This window comes from Artemia sp. Qi Xiang Cuo, chromosome 1 (assembly GCF_049724085.1).
Source record: "Artemia sp. Qi Xiang Cuo chromosome 1, ASM4972408v1, whole genome shotgun sequence".
Classification (NCBI taxonomy): domain Eukaryota; kingdom Metazoa; phylum Arthropoda; class Branchiopoda; order Anostraca; family Artemiidae; genus Artemia; species Artemia sp. Qi Xiang Cuo.
The window spans coordinates 66,832,999-66,850,943 of record NC_142794.1 but is presented as its reverse complement, the minus strand read 5'-3'; the positions used below and the strand labels follow the sequence as shown (position 1 = coordinate 66,850,943).

General features: G+C 39.4%; 1 protein-coding gene across 1 annotated transcript in view; it reads left to right on the top strand.

Annotated features, from left to right (window-relative positions):
• LOC148956620 (uncharacterized) overlaps window positions 1-17,945 on the top strand; it is a 60,813-nt gene that overhangs the window by 22,329 nt on the left and 20,539 nt on the right. The window contains exon 2 of the mRNA XM_089095941.1: window positions 8,487-8,762. Coding sequence (XP_088952067.1) covers window positions 8,487-8,762 — 276 coding nt within the window. The remainder of the gene's footprint in view (window positions 1-8,486; window positions 8,763-17,945) is intronic.

Sequence of the window (17,945 nt, the reverse complement as noted above, 5' to 3'; positions counted from 1 at the left end):
ACGTCATTGAAATAGATATTATGATGTAATTTTTAATATGTTGTCATTTGTGGCTGTAACATGTATGCAGCCTTTGATATTAGTGGATGCCGTCATTTCAATACTGATGGAAAATGTGACATCAGTTAAAATGAAAAGTGTGTTTCCAAAATTAAGGATCTAAACGAATTTTCTCAAACTTGTGATTTAGCTAGATCGATTTTTTCAGGCCAGAAAATCATAGGGATCCAATTGAAGAAAAAAAAATATGGAATCGAGTTGTTTAAATTTTCATTCCTTCTATACAGTATATATGTGTTACCTTGAATGTCCGCAAATTGGTGAATGTCCGAAACACCTTTTGTTCTCATTGGATTTAGTCAGCGTTGCCAGTCAACTTTTTCAATTTGATGCAAGGTTTGATGATGACAGGTTAGGTTAGAATAGATTAGATTTGGTTAGGTTTTTAGCCCCTTTCTGATATTTAATACAAAATTTAACCTACTCTAACCTGCCCTAACCTAAACTAACATAATCTAACCTAACTTTAACTTTTACCATCATAGCTTGCATGAAAATGGAAAGGCTTACTCGCAAGGCTAATTGAATCTAAGCAGAGAAAAAGGAATTTTGGACATTCACCGGTGAATGTCGACATTAACCAGATTTCGGACATTCACGGTAACATATACATACACAATTATTGCTTGTTTAAAGAGAGTAGGTAAATTTATAATAATGTTATTGCTCAAGCATTTTCGCGTTATATCTAATTTCTTTCTCCCCAACCCTGTTCTGTAAGAAATTTTTGTCAGAATTTCTTCAATATCCTTATTTTTGGGCAAAGATTTAAATTAAGCACGTTGTTTGCTTTTGCGCTCATTGATTGCTATTAGGTTGGGCATGTAATGTTCTTGGGTCTAGATTATTCTTTGGCTATTCTATGGAATCGGTTCATTTTCCATTTTTTTTCTGGCGAATCCCAGGCAAAATTTTACCTCCCCCCACACTTAAATTGGTGATTCATCCTGACAAGGTTGATACACACTTGTTTAATGTAATAGCCTAAAGCATTTCAGTTGTTTGTTAAATTTGACATGGTTTGAGTTTGTTTGGTTGAATTTTGTATTGGTTGGTTCCTTATCAGGTTAATTTCTGCTAGGCTGAGTTTTGAGTACGGGAGGAAAAGCTATAAGTGAATTGACTTTTACGCGTTATACATTCCATCCTTAAGAACTAGCATGAAGTCAGTAGTATCCCCGTAGGCACTTCGAGAAGTCAGATAGGAAATTAACCTGGGATTTCAAGCAGTCAATGCTCCCGGAATACAAGTGATTCCTGTTTCTAGCGGTCCCACGATGTCATGTTTTCAAGTGACGCAACATTGTTTCAGTAAGATTAATAGAGGTGTGATCAGGATAATACACAAGTAGCAATCATAGGGTATTCTAAGTGGAGCTCCTAGCCCCTCGCACCTGTGTAATGCGGTCAGCTGTTTCTAGGTGTTCTGCCGCAATTTATTTCATTTTTGGCAAGATTCCCATGATTCCAAGTGTTTTCATTTTTTTATGATTAATTGGAGTGCGGTCGGGATATTTAACAAGAAGCAATAATAGGGAATTAGCATAGGGCAGTCTATAAGTGTAGGTCCTAGTCCCTAGCACCTAGGCAATGCGGTCAGCTGGAAAGATGAGCCCCTCGCGCTTTAGTCATCAAGAAAATAGCATAGGATTTTAAAGACATGCCCTGTTTCTACAACACGCCCTCCGACGCCACGACACACTCTCGCCCTTAAACGGTCAGATAGGAAAATAAACATGGGATTCCTACGGGAGCCCTCTGACCTCACGACACACCCTTGCACTTTAAACGTCATATAGGAGATTAAAATGGGATTTGGCTTCCCCCTAGCAACCGTTATTTCATCGATTCCTCGAAAAAATAGAAGCCACATATCTATTGATTTCCCTGTAAGATGGCCAGGTTTTCCCTCTTTTGTTTTTCCTTCTAAAATCGAAGCCCCAAATCTATTGATTTCCCTGCAAGACGTCTATGTATTCCCCCTAACAAGCCCCCATACAGGTCTCTATTTACGGTCAAGTGTTCCCCTAGCGCTATAAAGATGAATACAAGCTAAATCGTGACGAGGTGCTGCCACTTATCGTTTCTGATGATTACCTATGCATAGAAGAAGAAATCAAAAAGGACACACTGTTTTGTATATGTACAAATTTTATTAATAAACAAATTTGCATACATTTTAAAGCATTTCACTCTTAGGGTGCTGAAATCAATATTATAGAGGTAGGAAAGAGTATTTTCAACTAGAAAGTCGTTCAATCAAGGATTATCGTCATAAATCTTGAGGAATTGACTGTAACTATGTCCGCGACATCAGAAAATAAAAGATAATAGTGCATGAAAGCCAGATTTTCGTTGATTGATCTTTACCCGCTTCCGATTTTGAATAATTGATTTTCTACTCTGCTCAATAAAATTTTTAATCTAAGGCGTGTAGAATGTATACGTTAGGCCAAGAGGATCAAAATTTTTTATATTATTTCTTATTTGAAAGATGCATCACCAATGCCCCGTCTTTATAGTTGATGGCTGCTATTAACAAGCCCAACAAGGATAAAGGTAATGTTAACATGTTGAATATGCTCCAGGAAATCCGAAGGTATGCAATAAGATTTTTATTGGGACATGTAGGGGTCCACAGTAAATACATTTATTATTTGATTTGTGTTCATGACGCCAACTCTAATAAAACACTGCCATCAGGGGTAATTTCCCAATAGGTTTCAAGTTGATTTAGTGAGATTAAAGCAATACTTTTCTCCAATGGCTTGGTAATAAACGCACGTTACCCGTCCGGTCAATACTCATAAATTGAGTACCGGACTAATCCAATATAATGATACCATGAGTTTTAACAAACATTTCTTTGATTATGCCATTTTCGAATAATTGCTAATCTCGATCTAAGGATTACGTTTAAAGATCCCTTTTTCGACCTTTGTTTTTGCTTCAGAACGTTTCTTGACAAAAGTGTCAAAAACGTCTTCATATAAGGATTTTGATCAAAATGGGGGGCTCTATGAATCTTTGGGACATTGAAACCGTTGGCCAGCATCCACGCAAAAGAACCTGATGTACAACAATTTTCCGTTTCAATTCAATGTCGGCAATAAGCTTTTGCTTTGAAGGTGTCCAATGCATACCCATATTCTCTACCAAAGAAAAATTATAGGCCTAGGCACCTGTCTATTTATGCACGAGAAAACAAAGTCCTTTACCTAGTCATGATGTTCCAAAGAAATTTCTTCATCAGTTTCGAAAAACCATCCATATGGTCCGTTCTCATCAACGGTGTGAATATTGGGGAAATCTGGATCAGAGAGAACATCAAGTCATTGGTAATTTCCACATGGTAAATAAAAGTGAGACATTGCCAATTGATAAAGGCAATTCATATCCAAGAAAATGGCATTCGACTTTTCACCGGTGTACTGTCTAGTCGGTTCGGTTTCATAGATACGATCCCCATGGAAAACATACCCTCCCCTTATATATATTTCTACAAGTAAGTACTGATCCACGTCGGTGATCAGACCTATTTCAGCTCCACTAATCTTAAGATTTAAATCCATCACCGGATGAGGAGTTGGAAATAATACCCAATATCCAACCCAAATTCTTCATAAATTTTGTCCGCGTTTTTACGGACAACGTCCAACAATGTCAATACATCACTTGCCAGGTACATTTTATAATAATCCCACCCATTTTTACACCCTTCCTTTGCCCAAACCCTCTTGGCAAATTCATTATCGGTAGTGGTGCATTGATGATGGCAAAAAAACTGATGGTGGTAATTTTTCCTCACTTAGCTTCGAGGCGGAGCTGTATTACTCGTACGGGTATATGCCCTTGCCTGTTAATAAATCATACAGTTTCTCATCTGGAAAGTGCTGTTTAAGGAGGGGGAAACTATTAAAATCGTTACTTTTTTGTACTTGAATGAATTGGCTTAGGAATTTAGGGAAGAAGCTATAGGAATCTAAGAAACGGATTTTATTCAAGCACGCTTTACCATTATCAATTGTTTTCCATTTAAATTTTAAGACTAGCAACTTTTCAGATGATTTAGGTATGATGTTATATGAAAAAGAACCATCTACCCTTGCGCCATCTACAACTTTACCTTTCTGCAAACGTGCCAATGCTGGGAATATGAATTTCAAATTGTAGTTGGAATTGTGCATGTAAACCTTTAGAAAGTGTTGTTGTCTAACATTCACATTACACGATTTATGTGCAACCCCCAAAAGTTACTGCCTCTTGATTGAATTTCTTGCCATAAATGGTCATGATCGCTGGCTTTCGCATCCCCCTCATTAATTTTCTTCTTACAAACCCAGCAAATATCTAGATTTTTAATAGCCAACTCGTCTTCTGGCTATAGATTCATTGGATAATGTGTTTGTCGCAGCCATGAAATTGCCTCATTTGCTGTTTTAATAAGAGCAGCCATAGCTGTGCCAACACAATCTTCCCCACCCAACGTCTCAACTAAATCTAGTCTAAAAAAATTTCCTCTTAGGTACAACGTCTCAAAGAAAATTTCCTCTTAGGTATGAAAATAATAATAATCTCAAAGTCTTCAAAAATAACGGACTAGCGGCTTATTATTAAGCTGTGAAAAGTAATGTAGTTACCCCGACAAATGTTCAAGTCATGTTCTTAGTTATTTCCAGAAAAGAAATGTTCCCATTTCCCCCAGGGGACCTCCCCCCCATTAATAGGAACCCTGAAATAACCTTCTTAGTGACAACACTAGTTTTAGCTATTTTTTTTAGATGCCCAAACTAATGAGGGATGGGCTATAACTTGGACCTCCAATATTCGAACCACATAAGAAAATAGTGAAAAGACAATACTAACGAGTAAGCACTTAAAGAATTTAGATTTAGAATAAAAAATAAAATTATTAGAGTGAAAAATAAAATTGGTGAAAAATGTCTTTATTAGTGAAATGGCGAAACTAATGATAAAAGATATTAATCCAGAACTAACGAAAAGCCCTGGAAAACTTTTAATGTCTTAGGAACTGTTTTTTCGACAACTTAGAAAAAAAGCGAAAAGACAAACCAAGAGTAAGCACTTAAATGAATAAAAGAATTTAGAAAAGAGTGAAAAGCCAATCAAAGCTTGGAATGGTGAAAAAATGTAATTATTTTTAGATATCTCTGAGGGATGGGGCTTTAAAACTAGGTTTCAATATTCCGAGCACATAAAAAAATAGTGAAAAGACAAAACTAAAGAGTAAGCACTTAAAAGAATAGAAACTCTTTCAAGGCCTGAAAAGATTAAATGAAAGACTCTGACGGTAAACTAGAAAAACTAGTGAAAAACATCATTATTAGGTTGAAAAAAATAGTGATAAGTGACTTTAGTAGTCAGAGAATATAAAAGATGTCATTATCAGGTTGAAAAGAAAAAAAATAGTGAAAAGATGGCTTTATTAGGTTGAAAAAATTACTTACTTCTTCAAATTCCGCCTTTACTTGGGTGCTCTTGTAGGCCCCGGTAAAACATAATGGTCAATGGACTGGCCAGCGATGTCATGCTCTCGTGCAGATGGTCCGGCGAAGTCATGGGCTTGCACAGATAGAGCGGTGGGGCTCGCCATCGCATATGAAGCCACCCACTCTTTAATTTCCTGAAAGCGGGACCAGTGATGTCACGGTCTTGCGTAGGTGGGGCAGCGGCTAGATGGGTGGGGGCTTGCGCCGGTTGCACAGTAGTTCGATGGACTGGAGTTTCCGACGAGGGTACAGCTTGCACAGGCAGCGCTGGTTTGGAAGAGACTGAAGACCTTGGCCAATGACCATATTGAACAACTGAAGACCATGCGACTTGTACAGGGGTCACTGCATTACCCCTAGCTCTCCTGCTTGGAGGGGGGAGGGCGGGGAAATCTTAGAAAACAAAATAAAATGTAGTATAAATTATGTGAAATAGCACTCCCTTCTTCAGAAGAAAAGAAAATTTAGTATAAATTAGCACTCCCTACTACAGAAGAAAAGAAAAACTAAATTTATTGGAAAGCATAATTTTGTCTAGAAACTCTCTTAAAATATTATTCGTCTACGAGACTATAAAATCCAAGAATTCGAAATTAAGACTATTTAATTGGATCCCAACCTCATAATATCCACCTTGTCTCATTCCCCCCCAAGGACAAAAGTAGCTAAACTAGAATTTTTTGATGAACTTACTAGGGAAATTGCACTCCCTTCTAGAAGCCTTATTTTTTTGTTGTTAAAAACATCTGCCATTGCCCAAAGAACCCCCTCAAGCTTTTAAAATATAGTATGATTCGTTTTGGGGCAGATAGAACCCAACCGCCTAGGACTAATGAGATAACATCAAAGCTAAGGGGCTAGAATTCAACTAATAACTTGTGTATGATGAAAAAGGAAAACTTTTGTTCTGAACGAGTATTTTATTCTCCCTATAATAGACAATAGTAACGCTAGAAATGTTTTTGTACGAAACTGTTTAAATGTATTACAAAAAAAGAATAGGCTGAGAATAATAGGTTTCTAGGACAGATCTCGCCCCCTTTTTTCAAGAAAGTAAAAGAGTAGAATTAGAGAGGAATAAATGTTTTATTGCATAACTTGCAAGAAATAAAAGCTAGAATTAGTGACCTAGGTTGATTGAATAATGGATCATTACCCGCAAGGTTTATTGACAGCAAAGCAACCCTTCTTTGCGGGATTAATTGTTTACAAAAGTCCCTTTCCAAAATGACTTTATTCAGTACATTTGTTTGCCAATTTTAGACAAGAGGGGACGTGATAGATTTAAAGGATTACTGATTTTGAACGTGTGAGGTGAAAAACTATAGTTGTTTGCCAATTTTAGACAAGAGGGGACATGATAGATTTTAAGGAATATTGATTTTGAACGTGTGAGATAAAAAAGAAAGCTTTTCCATAAAAAAGAATAATTTCTTTTGAATTCATTCCTTATCATCGGAAGGCGGACTTGGAGGAGGAAGGGGTTAGGAAATACTAGAGACTAATCTTTTGATAACGCGAACTATCCATTTCTTTTTCTTAAGAGTTGTCTCGCCTTCAAAAATCTGAACGATACTGATGCAGATCTGTCCTTCCCCTAGATATTTAGTGCTACGGGATAAAAATGGCGCGCTGCTAGGGGAACGCTTGAGCCTCTTCCGGGGAAATCAATAGAGACCTGTATGGGGGCCTGTTAGGTGGAACAACTAGACGTCTTCCAGGGAAATCGATAGATATGAGGCTTCTATTTTTCGAGGGAAAAACAAAAGGGGGAACACCTGAGCGTCTTCCAGGGAAATCAATAGATATGGGGCTTCTTTTTAGAGAGAAAAACAAAGGGCGGACACCTAGCCATCTTGCAGAGAAATCAATAGATATGGGGCTTCCATTTTTTCGAGGAATCGATAAAAATGAAGCTTGCTAGGGGAAGTCAAATGCCATGTTAATCTGCTATCTGACCGTTTAAAGTGCAAGAGTGTGTCATGAGGTCAGAGGGCTCCCGTAGGAATCCCATGTTTATTTTCCTATCTGACCGTTTAAGGGCGAGAGTGTGTCGTGACGTCAGAGGGCGTGCTGTAGGGTATGTTTTTAAAATCCTATGCTATTTTTCCTATGACTGACTTTAAAGCGCGAGGGGCTCATCTTGCGAGCTGACCGCAGTGCCCAGGTGTGAGGGACTAGGACCTACACTTATAGATTCCCTATGCTAATTCCCTATTATTGGTACTTGTTAAATATCCCGACCACACTCCGATTAATCATATAAAAAAAAGTGGAAACACTTGGAATCCTTTGAATTCCGCCAATACTGAAACAAAATTGCGCCATAACACCAGGGAACAGCTGATCGCATTACGCAAGTGTGAGGGTCTAGGAGCTCCGCTTAGAATACCCTATGATTGCTACTTGTGTATTATCCCGATCACACCTCTATTAATCTTACTGAAACAATATTGCCTCACGTGAAAACTTGGCATCGCGGGACCGCTTGTATTTCGGGGGGTACTGACCGCTTGAAATCCCAAGTTAATTTCCTATCTGACTTCTCGAAGTGCCTACGGGGATACTACTGAAGTCCGAATACAAAAATATATAAACTACTTTTTTTCTTTTTTTACTAGGGTAAAATGTCGTTCTCAATAATTTTTCTCCGGTTTTCATTGTAAAGGGTATAATACATGCTGTATATTTTAGATACCTAGCTATTAACGTTCTGCATTACAATTTTTTAGATCTTCTATTTAATGGGGCAAAAGTTTTTTATATTGGTTTTAGCTTTCTTATTTGAGTAACAGAGTTTTGCCATATTGACTGAAATATCTATCTCCCTTTTTCATGAAATGAAGGCATACTAAAAAGGGGGAAATAAAGTATGCAGCTTAACTGTTCTCACAAATGCTCTTAACCTAATTTCAGGTGAAATCCAAGCCTGAAGACGTGACGGAAGCTGGCGAGATGTCAAAGAAGAAGAGAATATTAAAAGGAGCAAAAAAGGAAAAGTTGGCAGAAAAAAAAGAAGTGATTAAAGCAGTTAAAAAAGCAAAAGAAACAGTCAAGAGTGGTGTAATGAACAAATGTGCAACTGATTTCTCTTCTCTTGATTTTTCCTGTAATCAGAAAAACTCAGAAGGTCGCCCGTGGAACCTGAAGATTGCCTCATGGAATATAGCTGGAGTTCGAGCTTGGCAAAAGGTTTTCTCTTCTGTCTTGTTCCATAAATTGCTTCTGTGGCTTTTCCATATCATTTGGTAGCCTGTTGTTTCCTTAAAATAAATATCCAGATATTATGAGACTTAAAGAATGTTTTTTGAGCATTAAGCAACCCAGAAAATGTATTTAATCTCCTAAAGGCTTAAAGTACCAAGGACATCAAAATGAAAACAGGTTTTGCCCCCTGGCTCCGTCTTAGGTATATTCATCCCTGAAAACTGGGGTTTTCTTTTGGTTGTTATACCACTATCAAGATCTTTCCGTTTTTACAAATTCTCTCTTTTGCTGCTTCACTGAATCCTAAAAGGAAACTAGCGGAAAATTTTCATTTTACAAACATGCCCAACAAAAGCTTTTATCATTCTTTTATCCATATCTGATCGTTGAATCAATAGAGTTTTACAGCCTTTACGTTCAATTAAGTAAAAAAAACATGTTTTTTCAGCTGAAAGTAAGGAGCAACATTAAAACTTAAAGCGAACAGAAATTATTGCGTATATGAGGAGGTTCGCCTCCTAGTCAATACCTCGCTCTTTACGCTAAAGTTCGAATTTTGTTCGAATCACAAACCCCTGAATCACAAAGGCCGTTTAATTAGGATAGATGGCTCTTTTGAAAGTTCAAAAAAAACTTTAGCGTAAAGAGCGAGGTATTGACTAGGGGGCGAGCCCCCTCATATACGTCATAATTTCTGTTCGTTTTGAGTTTTAATATTGCTGCTTACTTTCAGTTGAAAAAACTTGTTATTTTTTTAAATAATGCTGGGAAATCCGGTGTCCCCTTCATAGAAATATCCCTTCCCCCAAGGAAACATCCTCTATGAAAAGATCCTCCCACTTAATCAACTCATCCGACCCCCCCCCCCCACCCAGAAAAAATCCCTCCTGAAAACGTCTGTATACTTCCCAATAACCAATACTATATGTAAACAAAAGGCAAAGTTCATAACTTGCAGCCCTTCCCCCGGGAGCTGTGGAAGACTACAAGGCCGTATCCAGGGGGAGGGGTTACCCGGTTTGAACCCCCCTGGAAATTTTTGACCGAGTCGAAAATAAGTCGAAAATTAGTAAAACCTAGGTAAAAATCAGTAAAATTAGTCGAAAACTGAATCAAAAATTAGTAAAAACCCCCCGAAAAAAAATCCTGGATCCGCCCTTGGGGGACTATATCATCCTCAAAGGCATATTTATTAGATTTTCGGCCATGCAGAACAAAATGGCAATCTCTAAATTTTGATTGGGTGACTTTGGGAAAAAAATGAGCGTGGGAGGGGGCCAAGTTGCCCTCCAATTTTTTTGGTCACTTAAAAAGGGCACTAGAACTTTCCATTTCCGTTCGAATGAGCCCTCTCACGATATCCTAGGACTACTGGATCGATACGATGACCCCTGGAAAAAAAAAAAAATAATAAACACCCATCCGTGATATTTCTTCTGGCAAAAAATACAAAATTCCGCTTTTTTGCAGATAGGAGCGTGAAACATCTACAGAGTGTTTTCTGTTGCCCTGAATCTCATGGTTTGAGTTTTATTAAGATTCTATCACTTTTAGGGGGTGTTTCCCCCTTTTTTTCGAAATTAAGGCAATTGTTTTCAGGCTCATAATGTTTGGTTAAATTTGATGAAACTTATATATTTGAAATCAGCATAAAATCCAATTCTTTTGATGTATCTACTGGTGTCAGAATTCTGTTTTTTAGAATTTCGGTTACTATTGAGCCGGGTCGTTCCTTACTTACAGTTCGTTACCACGAACTGTTTGATAGGGCTATTGAACAAATATAGACTAGCGGGAATCTGCTTAAATTAAGTAATAATAGTGGTTATTTTTGAATCCGAAGAAAATAAGGATTCTATTGCTTTTAGGTAAGTCAATTCACTTTTGCTTTTTAGGTCAATCGATTCACTAATAATGTGAAGTGCTCAATCTCGAGTAATTTCAATAATGACCATATTAATTTATAGCTTAGTTTTAAGGCAGTCTTTGTCTTTTGATATAGCAATCAGAAGAATTACAGTTTCTAGAGATCCATGATGATATATTTCTGCTTATTTTTCACGCACTTTAGTTATTCTTCAAACTTGGCGCTCGCTAAGCGTAAAACTACGTAACTGCACATGGTTGGCTTTTCTTTAGAATGGAGTTCGTGCGTTTTCCTGACTTTTAAGGACTTGTATGGTTGTATAAGTTTCCATTTAACCGATTTAAAGAATCAGATTTCATTTTTAGTGTCCTTGGTTCTTTAAAGCAGGTATCGAAAATGTTGCCCATGGGCCTTTGACCCCGATTTATAACTTAGTGTTCTTTTATTATAAAAAATCAAGTCAATATGACTCTGGCATTGATCCTCTCCCCCTCTGAAATATCAGAGGTTTAGAGATTTACTCATTTTTCGTATAAACTGCTTCTTTTTAGGTTGTTACCATACTTGGACTTCCCCTAAATTTGACCCCCTCCCCTCCACCAGAAAATAAATTCCTATTTTAGTATTACAGTATGTAAGTAACTTGCTACCAACTACGACCTCTGCTTTATTTTGATAAAGATAAAATTTCAAAAAATACAAAATCATTATAAATGTTAGATAATTTACTTCAAATTTGCGCCCCTAAAATTTCTACGCCCAGTAAAAGTTCCCCCTTAATCCCCCTCCTCTAAACCACCTGTGGGAAAAGGGATGTTGTAAAACTTGTGAAATACAAAAGCCTAAATGTGTTTTGAACATGTCTGAAAATTCTTATGATTCTGTTCCGAATTTTCTCCCGTTAGTCTAAGAGAAAATCAAGTCTCTTTGTATAAAGGGGCCGTCTCAAATATGAGCCAAAGATGAGGCTAGACCATTAATTAGATTACGCTTGTTAATTAGTTTGGACAAAGATGAGATTATTTCACTTTTAAGATTGTCTTCATTTTCTGTTATTGTGTAACGAGATAAGAAGATAAGAAGACGTAGATGGGAATCAAATGCATTTTGAATACCTTCTTCTTGTTGTTCCACTTTCCGTTGCTCTTTAAAAGTTTTGAGCCAAAGAAAGAAAGTAAGAAGCTCTACTCATAATTGATTTCATTAACCTGTTATAACCAATTAAAATTAACATAAATTGTATTTTTAACTACGTTATAAAACACATCAAATTTGAGAGCTGGACAAAGCTGGTTTTTACAAAGCTTGTTAAGAAACCGAAAGCTTGGCCATCTTTGCTGACATTGTTGAGCCTACGGACGTGCTTGTTTTGAAGTAATAATTCACAGAATATTTAGCAGCCCAGCTTTCCTGATCCTGGGACCACATGTACATGTGCTCTTCCACCTGACAGGGGGGGGGTGTACCAAGCAGTTAAAAAGTAGAGATAGGCCGTTCCTTCCCTAAGTCTTCAATAGGGTATTTTTCTTCAAGCCGTAACGAAAGAAAAGTTACTACATAGCAAAGATAAACACACATAAATTAAGCAGTGGACTCAGCTTTTACTAAGGCTTCAGCAATGAGTTGCTGCAGACGACAGTAATGTGCTGGACACAAGCTTTTGGGTGGGTGATGGTGAGTTTAATAAGCTCGGTTTTGCCAGCTTTACTGTTAATATTAAAATGCATATCTCCTTCCACTTCCTTCAACTCCCATGCCCATCATAAAGGATGAAATCTCGCCGTTGAACAACGCACTATTCCAACAGCCCCGTGCATCGCGTCATTCATTTGTAAGTGGTTCGAAACTGGTGTCACATCAAATAACATTGCACCTTCTAAATTGCCATTGTCGAAACCTTATACAAGAAAATTACAACCCCCTCCTTAAACAACAAGAAAAAATCACTTTTTTACATGGGCAGTAGCGATATGTCCTCTAATTCTTCTTCATCTCTATTGAGGCGCTAGAACATCATTGAGAGCTGTTTAAGGACTCATCAAAGCTAATTTTTATATCTTATGTCTTTTCATATATTAGACTCGATTAGGTCGTCAAAAAGTACCACACGGTACACTAACAGCGCAGCTTGGGTGACATTGTTGAAATGAAAAGGCTGGGTCGGACACATTGACATCATAGAGAGCTAATTATGGGCTTAATTATGAACTAATTTTTACATTTAATTGCTCTGGGTAGATTTGGCTTAATAAGGCAATCATAAAAAGCCACATGGCATCCAAAAGATGCACTTTGGTTTTTTTTTTCAGATAAAAAAAAGAAAAAAACTGTGTTGTCCAATGAAAAAACTCGGCGAACAAATTTCCCCCCACCCCTACGGAAATTCTCTTCTGCGGAGAATCCCCCCTGGAAATTTTCCTTACATTTGAAATTTTCCTTACATTTGACAGTATTTTGAATTTAAAAAAGTCGAAAAAAATGTGTGAATTATTAACTTACTCTTAGAGCATTGTTTGATTAAGAAAATTAAATAAAAAAACAAGTTTTTTTTTAACTGAAAGTAAGGAACGACGTTAAAACTTAAAACGAACAGAAATTATTCCGTATATGAAAGGGGCTGTCCCCTCCTCAACGCCTCGCTCTTTACGCTAAAGTTTTTTATTGTTTAAAAAAATAAAGAGTTGTGAGAAAGTCAAACTTTAGCGTAAAGAGCGAGGCGTTGAGGAGGGGACAGCCCCTTCATATACGGAATAATTTCTGTTTGTTTTAAGTTTTAACCTCGTTCCTTACTTTCTGTTAAAAAAAACTTGTTTTTTTATTTAATTTTTGAACGTTTTTGAAATGATGCGGGTTTTGATTTTTGCTTATCGTAAGAAAAAAATTAAAACAAAATGTGTATATTAATTTTACTTTCTTTTCGTTAAATCGATTTCTCGAAACTTGTTTAATTTTATTTACAAACGTTTTTATTAATAATAAATATGCCTAACTTACGAATTAACTTACGTAACGATCTTCTATATTCATATGTTTTTAATACGTATATTAGGGGGCTCGGCCCCTAGTCAATACCTCGCTCTTTAAGCTAAAGTTCGAATTTCGTTCCAATTCTTTAAAAGTGACCGCTTAATCACGAAGGCCGTTATTTAGAATAAATAGCTCTTATGAAAGTACTAAAAAATCTTTGGCTTAAAGAGCGAGGTATTAGTAGAGGAGGGGGTGTTACTCCGGTACCCACACCATATAGGGGCATAGAACCACGTGGTTTATGGTTTTCTCAGTGAGAATGAAAAAACCGGAATTTTCTCACTTGAAAAACCATGAGTTTTCTCACATTTATGGTTGTTTTCATGGATGGTTATGGATGATTTATGGTTTTTGTCAGTGAGAATTTGAAAAACCATGAACTTTCTCACATTTTTGTATGTTTTTATGGTTTTTGTCAGTGAGAATTTGAAAAACAGGAACTTTCTCACATTTTTGTATGTTTTTATGGTTTTTGTCAGTGAGAATTTGAAAAAACAGGAACTTTCTCACTGAGAAAACTATAAACCACGTGGTGCTGTCACGAGTCAGAACACCTGTGCTGTCGACCTCAATTCACCTATCGTGAATAAATAATTCCACTTAGAAACAACAAATTAATTTCGCCTTTCTTGACAGATCAATCAATCAATGACATCATCTGTCAGACTTTAAAATTTTCGCCTAGAAACATTTCTCCAGGAATAGATCCAAATCATTAATGTCTTTGCCTCGGGAACAGTTCTACTGGTCGAACTCCAAAGGATATTAATAACCAAAGGCCATGGAAACAATTAGGCAAGAAACATCTTAGCGATGAATTGTTTTAGCGCGCGAAAAGGTTTCTTATTAATTTGAAATGCGTTAGCACAGAGATGCCAATAACAAAGGAACATGCTGAATTTACGTTTAGGGATTATTTGGGCGAAACCGTTCTAGACAGGTTATGGAATTATTTCGGCGAAACAGATAGAGACATTTTAAAAGAAGATTTTTGAAGAGATTTTAGAAGAGAATTTGAGTGTGGTTGTTATAATACACAAGTTTCATTTGAACAGTGTTGTGAGGTCCTCTAACCCAACCCAAAGGGTTCCAATCCTCCTACCCCAACCCCGAAGGAAGCCCCCGGTCCGCACAGGGCCCCCCAGCGCCCCAAGGGCCCCCGGCGCCCCCCAAAGGCCCACCCAGACCTCCAAAGGCCATCCCCAGGCCCCAAATGTCCCCCAGGCTCCCAACTGCCCCCCCGGACACTCAAAGGCCCCCCAAGCTCCCAAAGGGCCACCGGCGCCCCAAAGGCCCACCCAGACCCCCAACTGCCCCTCCGGACCCCCAAAGGCCCTCCCCCCGGTCCTCAAAGGTCCCCCGGGCTCCCAAAGAGCCACCGGCGCCCCCAAAGACCCACCCAGACCCCCAAATGTCCCCCAGGCACCCAAAGGCCCTCCTCTGGTCCTCAAAGGGCCCCCCGGACCCCCAAAGGGCACCTGGACCCCAAAGGCCCTCCCCCCGGTCCTCAAAGGTCCCCCGGTCTCCCAAAGAGCCACCGGCGCCCCCAAAGACCCACCCAGACCCCCAAAGGCCATCCCCGGGCCCCCCAAAGGCCCAACGAGCTCCCAAAGGACCAACGGGGTCCCAAAGGCCCTCCACCGGTCTCCAAATGTCCCCCAGGCCCCCAAAGGCCCTCCCTGTCCCCAAAGGCCCTCCCATGTGCCCCAAAGGCCCACCCAGACCCCCAATGGCCATCCCCGGGCCCCCCAAAGGCCCATCGAGCTCCCAAAGGACCAACGGGGTCCCAAAGGCCCTCCACCGGTCCCCAAATGTCCCCCAAACTCCCAAAGGCCCTCCACCGGTCCCCCAAAGGCCCACCCAGACCCCCAAAGGCCATCCCCAGGCCCCAAATGTCCCCCAGGCTCCCAACTGTCCCCCCGGACACTCAAAGGCCCCCCAAGCTCCCAAAGGGCCACCGGCGCCCCAAAGGCCCACCCAGACCCCCAAATGCCATCCCCGGGCCCCCCAAAGGCACATCGAGCTCCCAGAGGGCCAAAGGGGTCCCAAAGGCCCTCCACCGGTCCCCAAATGTCCCCCAGGCACCCAAAGGCCCACCCGGCGCCCCCAAGGCCCCCCCCGACCCCCCAATGGCCTATCCCGACCCCCCAAGCCCATCCCCCCGGACCCCCCCGTCCCCCCGAGCGCCCCACGGCCCCCCCACCCACCACGGCCCCCCACTCCCTCCCAGGCTCTCCCCGAGCACCCGTCTTTCGTTGATGTATGTTCTATGAAACCTATGATTTGGGATGTGTAGTTTGCTATTTCAGGCTTTTCTGAGCTAAGGTTTCCTAGTATTTCCTAGGTGAATGTTGTCTGAAACCAATAGTTTGGGATGAGTAGTTTGCTATTTCAGGCTTTTATGAGCTAGGTTTCTTAGTATTTCGTAGGTGAATGTTGTCTGAAACTTATGATTTGGGATATGTAAATTACTATTTCGGGCTTTTCTGAGTTGGAGATCTTAGTCTTTCATATGTGTGTAGTGTCTTAAACCTATGATTTGGGATGTGTAGTTTGCTATTTTCGACTTTTCTGAGCTAGGCTTGTTAGCCTTTCATAGGTATGTGCTGTCAGAACATTATAATTTGGGATGTGTAATTTGCTATTTCAGGCTTTTTGAGCTAAGGTTTTCTAGTATTTCGTAGGTGAATGTTGTCTGAAACCTATAGTTTGGGATGAATAGTTTGCTATTTTTGAGTTTTCTGAGCTGGATTTCTTAGTCGTTCATAGTTGTGTATTCTATGAAACCTATGATTTGGGGTGGATGGATTGCTACTTTTGACTTTTCTGAGTTGGATTTCTTAGTCTTTCATAGGTGTCTAGTGTCTGAAACCTATGATTTGGGGTGGGTGGATTGCTACTTTTGACTTTTCTGAGCTGGATTTCTTAGCCTTTCATAGGTGTTTGTTGTCTGAAACATATAGTTTGGGATGACTAGTTTGATATTTTTGACTTTTCTGAGCTAGGTTTCTTAGCAGTTGGGGGTCTGGGTGGGCCTTTGGGGCGCCGGTGGCCCTTTGGGAGCTTGGGGGGCCTTTGAGTGTCCAGGGGGGCAGTTGGGAGCCTGGGGGACATTTGGGGCCTGGGGATGGCCTTTGGGGGTCTGGGTGGGCCTTTGGGGGGCGCCGGTGGCCCTTTGGGAGCGGGGGGGCCCTTTGAGGACCGGGGGCTTCCTTCGGGGTTGGGGTAGGAGGATTGGAACCCTTTGGGTTGGGTTAGAGGACCTCACAACACTGTTCAAATGAAACTTGTGTATTATAACGACCACACTCAAATTCTCTTCTAAAATCTCTTCAAAAATCTTCTTTTAAAATGTCTCTATCTGTTTCGCCGAAATAGTTCCATAACCTGTCTAAAACGGTTTCGCACAAATTATCCCTAAACGTAAATTCAGCGTGTTCATTTGTTATTGGCATCTCTGAGCTAACGCATTTCAAATTAATATGAAACCTTTTCGCGCGCTAAAACAATTCATCGCTCAGATGTTTCTTGCCTAATTGTTTCCATGGCCTTTAGTTATTAATATCCTTTGGAGTTCGACCAGTAAAACTGTTCCCGAGGCAAAGACATTAATGATTTGGATCTATTCCTGGAGAAATGTTTCTAGGCGAAATTTTTAAAGTCTGACAGATGATGTCATTGATTGATTGATCTGTCAAGAAAGGGAAATTAATTTGTTGTTTCTAAGGGGAATTATTGATTCACGATAGGTGAATTGAGGTCGACAGCACAGGTGTTCTGACTCGTGACAGCACCACGTGGTGGATGGTTTTTTGAGTGTGTAAGTTCCTGTTTTTTCAAATTATAACTGAAAAAAAAAAAAAAAAAAAAAAAAAATGTGATAAAGTTCCTGTTTTTCAAATTCTCACTGACAAAAACCATAAAAACAGACATAAATGTGACAAAATTCATGGTTTTTCAAATTCTCACTGACAAAAACCATAAATCATCCATAACCATCCATGAAAACAACCATAAATGTGACAAAATTCATGGTTTTTCAAGTGAGAAAATTCCTGTTTTTTCATTCTCACTGAGAAAACCATAAACCACGTGGTTCTATGCCCCTATATGGTGTGGGTACCGGAGTAACACCCCCTCCTCTACTGGTATTGAATAAGGGGTGAACCCAACCATACACGTAATATTTTCTGTTCGTTTTAAGTTTTGATGTTAGGCCTACTCCTTAATTTCAGTTGAAAAACTTGTTTTTTTTATATTTAATTTCTGATCTT